The 10,268-nt window shown below is 49.5% G+C and overlaps 1 protein-coding gene across 10 annotated transcripts; it reads left to right on the plus strand.

The window, feature by feature from the left end:
- Positions 1-1,705: 1,705 nt before the first annotated feature.
- CD37 (CD37 molecule) lies at positions 1,706-10,166 on the plus strand (the record flags this gene model as incomplete). 10 transcript variants are annotated; one of them, XR_014292033.1, is made up of 10 exons in its annotated part: positions 1,706-5,004; positions 5,255-5,329; positions 5,436-5,508; positions 6,426-6,550; positions 6,673-6,747; positions 7,298-7,402; positions 8,056-8,357; positions 8,640-8,723; positions 9,787-9,854; positions 9,989-10,026. XR_014292033.1 is itself a non-coding variant. In XM_082605737.1 (10 exons), the coding sequence occupies exons 1-10, from the start codon at positions 4,942-4,944 to the stop codon at positions 10,164-10,166; spliced, it is 1,083 nt and encodes a 360-aa protein (XP_082461863.1). In that variant the 5' UTR covers positions 1,706-4,941. The 10 variants fall into 10 exon arrangements, 9 of the variants coding, with proteins under 9 accessions (XP_082461863.1, XP_082461865.1, XP_082461861.1 ...); XM_082605737.1 differs by having other exon boundaries at positions 8,056-8,292; positions 9,989-10,166; XM_082605739.1 differs by having other exon boundaries at positions 8,056-8,292; positions 9,792-9,854; positions 9,989-10,146.
- Between the last annotated feature and the right edge of the window lie 102 nt (positions 10,167-10,268).

The raw sequence follows: 10,268 nt of genomic DNA on the forward strand, positions 1-10,268 counted from the left end.
GTGAACTTGAAGACAGATATTTTGACATTATCCAGTCAGAGGAGAAAAAAATAAGAATGGAAAAGAGAGAATTCGGCTTGTTTACATTTTGTTGAGGATTGTTGCATCTATGTTCTAAACTTACACCTCAAGGAACTAGAAAAAGAACAAATAAGCCCACAGGTAGCAGAAGGAAGGAAATAATTATGATTAGACCAGAAACAAATGAAATAGAGACTAGAAAGAAACAAAATAGATGAATGAAACTAAGAGTGGGGTTTTTGACAAGATGAGCAAAAATTGAAAAACCTTTAGCCAGACTAAGAAAAAAGATAAATGGCTCAATTAATAAAATTATAAATGAAAGAGGAGACATAACAAATGATACTACAGAAATACAAAGGATCATAAGAGACTACTATGAGCAATTATACACCAACAGATTAGATAATTTAGAAAAAATGAATAAATTACTAGAAACATACAACTTACCAAGACTGAACCATAAAGTAAATCTGAACAGACCAATAATGAGCAAGGAGATTGGGTCAATAATCAAAATTCTCCCAACAAATAGAAGCCCAGGACCAGATAACTTTATGGGTGAATTCTATAAAACATTTAAAGAAGAATCAATACCAATCATTCTCAGACTCTTCCCAAAAGTTGAGGAGGAAGGAACACTTCCAAACTCATTTTATGAGACCAGCATTACCGTAATATCAAAGCCAGACAAGGACACTGCAAGAAAAGAATATTATAGGCCAATATCCTTGATGAACGTAGATGCAAAAAAAAAATCCTCAATAAAATACTAGCAAATTGAATTCAACAGCACATCACAAGGATCATACACCATGATTTAGTGGGATGTATCCCTGGGATGCAAGCATGGTTCAACACATGGCAGTCAACACATGTGATATGCCACATTAACAGAATGAAGGATAAAAAGCATATGATCACTTCATTAGATGCAGAAAAGCACTTGACAAAATTCAACATCCTTTCATGATAAAAATTCTCAACAAATTAGGTATAGAAGGAATGTACCTCCACATAATGAAGGCCCTATATGACAAGCTCACAGCTAACATCACACTCAATGGTGAAAAGTTAAAAGCCTTTCCTCTAAGATCAGGAACAATACAAAAATGCCTACTCTCATCATTTCTATTCAACATAGTACTGGAAGTCCTAGCCACAACAATTAGGCAAGAAAAAGAAATAAAACTTATCCAAATCAAGAGGAAGAAAATTATCTGTTTGCAGACAACGTGATCTTATGTAGAAAACCCTAAAGACACACCAAAAACCTGACTAACAAATGAATTCAGTAAAGTTGCAGGATACAAAATCAACATACAAAAGTCAGCTGCAGACTTCCCTGATGGCACAGTGGTTAAGAATCCGCCTGCCAATGCAGGGGACATGGGTTTGATCCCTGGTCCAGGAGGATCCCACATGCCACGGAGCAACTGAGCCCATGCACCAGAACTACTGAGCCTGCACTCTTGAGTCCGTGAGACACAACTACTGAGCCTGCACGCCACAACTACTGAAGCCTGCACTCTCTAAGGCCTGTGCTCCACAACAAGAGAAGCCACCACAGTGAGAAGCCCGCGCACTGCAACGAAAAGTAGCCCACGCTCACTACAACTAGAGAAAGCCTGCACGCAGCAACGAAGACCAAATCTAGCCAAAAACAAAAAAAGTCAGCTGCATTTCTATACTCTAACAACAAACTATCTAAAAAAACTTAAGAAAGCAATTCCAGGAGCTTCCCTGGTGGCGCAGTGGTTGAGAGTCCGCCTGCCGATGCAGGGGACATGGGTTCTTGCCCTGGTCCGGGAAGATCCCACATGCCGCGGAGCGGCTGGGCCCATGAGCCATGGCCGCTGGGCCTGCGCTCCGCAATGGGAGAGGCCACAGCAGTGAGAGGCCCGTGTACCGCAAAAAAAAAAAAAAAAAGAAAGCAATTCCATTTATAATTGTATCAAAAACAATAAAACACTTAGGAATAAATTTAACCAAGGAGATGAAAGACCTGTACACTGAAAACTATGACATTGAGAAAAGAAACTGAGGAATACACAAATAAATAGAAAGATATCCCACGTTCTTGGAATGAAAGAATTAATATTGTGAAAATGCCCATAGTACCCGAAGCAGTCTACAGAGTCAATGTAATCCCTATCAAAATTCCAATTTTCACAGAAATAGGAAAAAACTATCCTAAAATTTGTATGGAACTATGAAAGACCCTGAATAGCCAAAGCACTCCTCAGAAAGAAGAACAAGGTTGGAGACATCATACTTCCTAATTTCAAACTATATTACAAAGTTATAGTGATCAAAGGAATATGGTACTGGTATAAAAACAGGCACACAGACCAGTGAAACATAATAAAGAGTCCAGAAATACACCCATGCATATACAGTCTACTAATTTTTGAGAAGAGTGCCAAGAACACACAATGGGAAAAGGACAGTCTCTTCAATAAATGGGAAAACTGTATAAGCACATGCAAAAGAATGAAACTGAACCACTATTGTACACCACTCACAAAAATTAACTTGAAAAGGATTAAAGACTTAAATGTAAAACATGAAACTGTAAAACTCCTAGAAGAAAAACATAGGGAGACAGCTCCTTGAGTTTTACCACATTGGTCTTGGCAATAGTTTATTGGATAAGACACCAAAAGCACAGGAAACAAAAGCTAAAATAAACAAGTGAGATTACATGAAACAAAAGAGCTTCTACATAGCAGAGGAAACGATCAATATATTGAAAGGGCAACCTTTTCAATGAAGAATGTGAGAAAATATTTGCAAACCATATACCTGATAAAGGGTTAATATTCAAATTACATAAAGAACTCGTATAACTCAACAGCAAAAAAGCAAATAACTCAATCTGAAAATGGGCAAAGGACCTGAATAGACATTTTTTTCCAAAGAAGACATACATGTGGCCAACAGAGGTGTGAAAAGGTGTTCAGCATCACTAATCATGAGGGAAATGCAAATCAAAACCATGAGATTCCACCTCATAACTGTTAGGATGGCTATTATCAAAAAGACAAGAGATAACAAGTGTTGGCGAGGATGTGAAGAAAAAGGAACCATTGTGCACTCTTGTGGGAATGTATAAATTGGTGCAGCCACTATGGAAAACAGTATGGAGGTTCCTCAAAAAATTAAAAATAGAAGCACCGTATGCTCCAGCAATGCCACTCCTGGGTATATATCCAAAGGAAATGATGTCAGTATCTTGAAGAAATATCTTTTCACTCATGTTCATTGCAGCATTATTCACAATAGCCAAGATATGGAAGCAAATGTCCTTCAACAGATGAATAGATCAAGAAAATGTGATACATCCCTAACCCTAACTTTAATATATATATCACAATGGAATATTATGCAGCCATAAAAAAGAAAACTCTGCCATTTGGGACAACATGGATGAACCTGCAGTGGCGGGAGGGGGAGGCGGCATTCTGCTAGGTGAAAGAAGGCAGAGAAAGAAAAATACTGGTACCATTTATATGTAGAATCTTTTTTAAAAAAAAATTTTAAAGGCCAATTTCATAGAAACAGAAACAGATTGTAGAATGGTAGTTGCCAGGGGCTGGGGAGTGGGGAAAATGGGGAGACATAGGTCTAAGGGTATAAACATTCAGTTATAAGAGGAATAAGTTCTGATCAGAAGATCTAATGTACAGCATGACAATTATAGTTAATAATACAGTTTTGTGTGCTGGAAAGTTGCTGAGAGTAGATCTTAAATGTTCTCACCATACACACACTAAGTTTACTATGTGAAATGATGAATATGTTAATTAGCTTGAGCCTGGCAATCATTCCACTACATACATATATGTATATATGTATGTACATATATACATATAAAATCATCATTCTGTACACTTTAAATATGTACAATTATACTTGTCAGTTATTCCTCAGTAAAGTTGGAGGAAAAAAGAAAGCCCCGAGTCAAAAATCAGAATACTATTAATATGAATTGATTTTTGATGACATTAATAAGAAATAATTACATTTGGAGACTTAAAAAAAAAAAGTGGATGAGATCGCTCAGAAGAGAGAGAGGGTACTGGGTCTCTAAGAAGGTCTGGTTTTCCAGGGCCTGGGTGGATGTCAAGATGGTAGGAACATCCATGATGTTAAAAATCCGTGAGGCGTTTAGGACTTGACAAAATTGAGGAGCCTGCAGGGCATCAGAGGAGACTTCAAAGGCTGCTGGCTGCGTGGCTCGGGCCTAGAGACAATCAGGTACTGCACACCCGGATCTAACGGCCAAGGTCCTGGGCTCAGTCCTGACTCCTGTGGGGCCTGCCCCTCTAGGGGCCTCACTGCAGAAGCAGGAAGTACTGCCCGAGGCTCAGCTTCCGCTCTGGGTGCTCTGGTACCGCCAAGTCACCCCCTCGCACTGGGGACCTTCCCACTTGGGACCTGCAGCACTTTCACTTCCCCCAGGTGCCCAGCCCCTGGCCCAGCACGTGGGAGGACCCTTGGTCTACACTTGTGGCCAAGAACAGGATGCAGACTCCGAGAGAGGGGCAATAACGGGAAGGTGGGGGAAGGGGGTAGATAAACAGAGAAAGAAGGACAGGCACGCAGGTAAGGGGCCAGAAACCAGAGAGGGAGAGGATAGAGACCTGGGGGGGTGGGGAAGGGGACAGAGACCCAGAGGTAAAGAGAGGATAAAGATCCACAGAGAAAAGAACAGAGACCGAGAGAGAGGAGGACAAGATACTGGGAGGGCCGGGAAGCGGGGACAGAGATGAATGCAGAGATGGCAGAGCTTTGCAGGCGGTGAGGTTAGAGTGTCTGTGAGGTCGGCTGCTGTCCAGGGCCAGCCTGGGGTCCTGGTGCCCAGAGTAGGTGGGTGCAAGCAGATCAGGATTCCCTGTGCGTCCCCCAGCCTGAGCCATGGAGACCTGGGAAGAACTGCCTGGTGTGTCCTTGGTGTCCACCAATTCCAAGGCCCCTCAGGTACTGGTGTGTGCATCCCAGTGGGGCAGGTGAGGGAGATGGGGACAGAGACACAGAAGAAAGTCACCTCGCATGTACAGGGAGAGGGTGGGGCTCTGCCCCTGGAACTTCCTCTTTCTCTGAGTTCTTCCTTTCTCTTCTCTCTCGGCCTCTTCCTATCTCTCTCTCACGGTCTTTCTTTCTGCCTGCATCCCCCTACTTCCACCACCCCTTCTGTCCTGTCCCTCCCACTGTTCTCTCACGCCTCTAGGAGAAGATGTCAGCCCAGGACAGCTGCCTCAGCCTCATCAAGTACCTCCTCTTCGTTTTCAACCTCTTCTTCTTCGTGAGTTGCCTCTCGGCTCCCCAGCCCAGGCCCCAGCCGCTGCCGCAGCTGCCCAATCCCAAATCCCCCTTTGCCCACCGGCCATGCTCTCCTCTCCTCTCCCCAGGTCCTAGGCAGCCTTATTTTCTGCTTTGGCATCTGGATACTCATCGACAAGACCAGCTTCATGTCCTTTGTGGGTAAGGGAGCTGGGCCAGTCCGGGTGGGCCTTCCTGGAGCAGGCATGAGCTGGGCTCCCTTCCAAGGACCTCCTGTGGTCTCCCTCATCCCAGGGAGGCCCATGGTGCCCAACTCCCTGTTCTGATCTCAGGTTCTGCTCCACCACTTGCTACTGCCGTAACTCTCCGAGCCTCAGCTTCTTCCTCTGGCAAATGAGTTGTGCATACCAGTAATAATAATGGCCATTTCTCAGGCACTTCCTAGGTGTCAGATCTTGGGCAGAGGCTCATCAGATTTTCCCATAAATCTTCCCTCTCTTGAGGCTCAGAGAGGGGAAGTCACTTACTGGATGTCACACAGCAAGGAAGTAGAACAGATCAACACTAATAATTGTAGGACAATAACAATGGGGTAATAGTCAAAATCCTAATGGCTCATATATAATAAATGTTTGCCCTGTGTAGAGGACCAGTTGAACACATGCCTCCCATGTGTTGCTCAAAGCAACTCTAGGAACTAGATAGCATTATTCCCTAGGTCTCAGGGAGGTCTAGATGGCTGATCCAATGTCACAGAACAAGTGATGGGGCTGAAACTATTGGGGGTGGGTAGGAGCTGACAGAGGAAAGAGAGACTGAGAACAAGAGGGAAAGACAGAGACCAGGAAGAAAGAGGGACAGAGATCTAGAAAGAAGGGAACAGAGATCCAAAGAGAGAGAGGGACAGAGACCCACAGAGAGAGGTGGAGAGAATCCCAGAAGGAAATAGAGAGATTCAGGGTGGGACAGGGACAGAGACCCAGAGAAAAGGATGCCAGGGGCCCAGGAAGAGGTCCCCCAGGTTACTGTTCCCCGCTTGGGTGGCATGTGGGTGTGGAATGGGGCTGCCTGGAGGTGTGCACATGGAACCAAACATCACTGCCTCTCACCTCCCCCAGGCTTGTCCTTCATGCCCTTGCAGATCTGGTCCAAGGCCCTGGCCATCTCAGGAATCCTCACCATGGGCCTTGCCCTCCTGGGCTGTGTGGGGGCCCTGAAGGAGTTCCGCTGCCTCCTGGGCCTGGTGAGTGCCCCTCCCCCCTCCATCCCTAGGCTCATTCACATCTTGCCCTCAAATAGAGCCCTGGCAGCTCCTTCATCCCGCGGAGGGATTCAGCCTGACCTCTCCACTCTGCCCCTCCCCAGTATTTTGGGACACTGCTGCTCCTGTTTGCCACACAGATCACCCTGGGAATCCTCATCTCCACTCAGAAGGTCCAGGTGAGTTCCCCTTCTCCTCCCTCCAACCCCAGCTAGTGGGTGGTGGAAAGAGACGGAAACAAAGGCAGACAGGGGCTGACATAGACAAAGAGAAATAACAGAGATAGAGAAGACAGAAAGAAACAGAGACACGGAAAGACAGAGACAGATGCAGAGACTGGCAGAGAGACACAGAGAAGGAGCTAGAGACAGGGAGGGCCAGAGAAAGACTCACCGACAGGAACAGAGGAAGAGAGACAGAAATCCAAAGGGAAGTAGGAAAACAAACAAACAAACCTCGGAGAAACAGGAGGCTCCCAGAAAGAGACAGAAACCGAATGAAATCATGGGAGATAGTGGAGAAACGGAAAGACAGACGATTGAAACAGGCAGAGAGAGAGAGATTTTGAGGGATGGAGACATAACTAGCCATTCAGCGAAAAACCGAGGCCGACCTGAAGATGCTCAGGGACTACCTGAGGCTGAGACAGCCACGGAGTGGCTGGAGTGGGTTGGGGCAGATGGCGGTGGGGAGGCAGGTGGTGGTTCATCCTCACTCTCGGCCTATCAGCTGGAGCGGAAAGTGGAGGACGTCGTGCTGAAGACGATCCAAACCTACCGCGCCCACCCGGAGGAGACGGCTGCGGAGGAGAGCTGGGACTACGTGCAGTTTCAGGTGCGTGAGGCCCCCACCCACCAGGATCCCTCCCTCTAGCTCTGGGACTCTGACGTGGCTCCGCCCACTGCCTGGAAGAGACGGCCCCGACGCGGCCCGAGCCCCCAGCTCTAGGACCCTAATGTAACCCTACTCACCTACTCCACCTCCAGCCGTGGCGACGTGGCCCAGTCCCCCAGCTCCCAGCTCCTGCAGTGGCTCCGCCGCCCGCCTCGACAAGACTCCACCCTCAGCCCCAAGGCCCTAGCGTGACCCCACTCCCTGCCCAGTAGTGACTCTGGTTCCCAAGGGACCCGGCCCAAGTGAGACTCCATTCCCTGATCGCTCACATGACCCCGCCCTCCCATCCATTTGTCCCCTCCCTGAGGCTGAATTGTACTGCCTATCCACTCTTCAGTCCACAGCACGATTCTGCAGCTTCTCCCCCCAGCCCCATGACTCCTACCCCCGTGACTTGTCTCTCCCAACCTCATGCTCCCCTAATGTCTCCTGGCCCTGCCATGACCCCACAGCTCACAGTCCCCCACCCTGCACCCACCACTTAGCCCTCTACTCCCAAGTATGACCTCATACCCATCACCCAGTCCCTTGATCCCCCAAAGCATCTTGCATCCCTCCAGCCCCTGTTCCTCTGACTCTTGTCCCTCTCCTAGCTGCGCTGCTGTGGCTGGAACTCTCCTCAGGACTGGTTCCGTACCCCCAGCCTGAGGAGCAACGAATCGAGAGGGCACCGCGTGCCCTGCTCCTGCTATAACTCATCGGCGACCAACGACTCCGCAATCTTCGATAAGATCTCCTTCCCTCAGTTCAGCCGGCTCGGACAAGTGGCGCGGCCCCGACACTATGCAGACATTTGCTTGGTCCCCGCGAACAGCTACATCTACCGCGAGGTGGGGAGGATTTGGAGCGCAGGACGTAGGAGGGGCCTGACAGGGTGGAGCTACGAGAGAGGGAGGTACTACAAGAGGAGCAGAGCTCCTACAAGGGGCGGGGTCTTTTGAAGGGCGGGGCCTAAGGAAAAGGCCTAGGCGAGAGGGCAGGATCTGGAACGCTGATGCCTGGGGAGGGGGAAGGCTTGGACCGGCCGAAGCGGAGAGACTAGAGAACACTGGTAACTAGGGAAGGGGGGCGGTACCTGAAAAAAGGGTTAGGGCTGGGCGGAGGAGAACAGTGGGCCCGGGCTTGAGGGCGAATCCCCAAAAGAAGCCTACCTGTAGCCTCTCCCCTATATCCCCAGGGCTGCGCACGGAGCCTCCAGAAGTGGTTGCACAACAACCTCATCTCCATAGTGGGCATTTGTCTCGGCGTGGGTCTACTTGAGGTAATCTGGTCCCGCCCCCACTCACGATTGGTCTAGATGGCCCCGCCCCAAATTGCGCGTCCAACCATTCTCTCAGGGAAAGGCTCATGCGTGGTACAGCGTCAGCTAATCCAGGCCCTCCTGAGGCTCCACCTGGGACGAGGGAGGAGACCTAGCCTCTGTGAGCTCTGATTGGTTGCGCGGAGGGAGCAGGCGTTCCCGCCCTTCCTCGCGAGGCTCCCATTGGTCCTCCTTGGCATATCAGCCTCCTGCTATTGGCCGCAATATCCCTCCCCTTTCCCCTCAGGTGAGTGTGGTGGGGCTGAGCCTACTACTACCACGCAGCATGCTCCACCAGGAACGCCAGCCGTAGGTGCCGGATGCCTACTGTTCGAACCCCGGGCCCGGCCCGAGCACCGATGGCAGCGGCGGGCGCTATGATGTGCTGAGCAGCAGCGGGCGTAGCGGCAATCTGAGGGTTGGCTGGGGCATGGCGGGTGCCTGCTCTAACTGGGGGGACAAGGCCCCGCAGGGTAAACTGCCCATGGCTCTGGGGCCCTGGCCTATTTGGGATCAAGACGAGGAACAACCTGAGACCGGGAGTGCAGGCGCGGAGATGGAGGCCGAGATGGAATTAGAGGCCGAGTCGGGGGGCGAGATACATGAGTCTCCGGAATAAAGGACTTTGGGCTTTCTCCGGATCACGCGGCTTCTCAGACTCTAGACCTATGCTAGACGCAGCTGGACTCCCTCTACCCCACCCTATTCCTTCCTGCTTCAACTCTGCTCCCACCCCTCCCCGGCCCGCCCTTTGGTGTCCTACCCAATGACCTCTAGCCCTTTTACCCTTAATTCCACCATATTCTCCAAACTCCCGTCCCTGAGTCTTTAACAAGTTCTCCCTCTAGTCCCGCCCATCTCCTACCTACTCCCTCTCCACGCCTCCCATGACGCAGCCCCGCCCAACTCGCGGGCCCTTATTTTCTTCCCCTGGTCCCACCACCCCCTAGGTTTTTTCCCTGGGGACCCCCGACTCTCCCCGGCACCCCCTCGACCTCTCTGACCGCGTCTCCTTTCTCTGTAGCTCAGCTTCATGACGCTCTCCATATTCCTGTGCAGAAACCTGGACCACGTCTACGATCGGCTCGCTCGGTACCGCTAGGCCCCGACCTTCCCGAAGCCCCGCCCCGCCCCCCTCAAGTGCCCTGGGCATTTAGTTCCCTGTCGCCTGTAAATATTTGTTTAATCCCCAGCCGGTCCCAGCCATTGAGCCCTCATTCCCCTAGGGAACCCAGATGTCTGCCTGACCCGCTGTTGTCACCTCTCCCGTGGGACCTGGGGTTTCCGGCCACCAGCTTCCTGCCCCTAAAGATACCTCATTTCTTTGCCTCATCTGTCGGCCTACCACCTCCCACTAGATTATTTTTAGCCCAAACGCCAAATAAATCCCCTGCGTTTTGGTAAAATAGCTTTATCCTCTGTCAAAACACAAACCAACACACTTTGGGGGGAGGGGAGGAGAAGGAGGCAACACAGTCTAGCCCCACGGCTCATTTAGAAGAGGAC

Source organism: Mesoplodon mirus (assembly GCF_964341445.2).
Source record: "Mesoplodon mirus genome assembly, chromosome: 19".
NCBI classification, from domain to species: Eukaryota; Metazoa; Chordata; class Mammalia; order Artiodactyla; family Ziphiidae; genus Mesoplodon; species Mesoplodon mirus.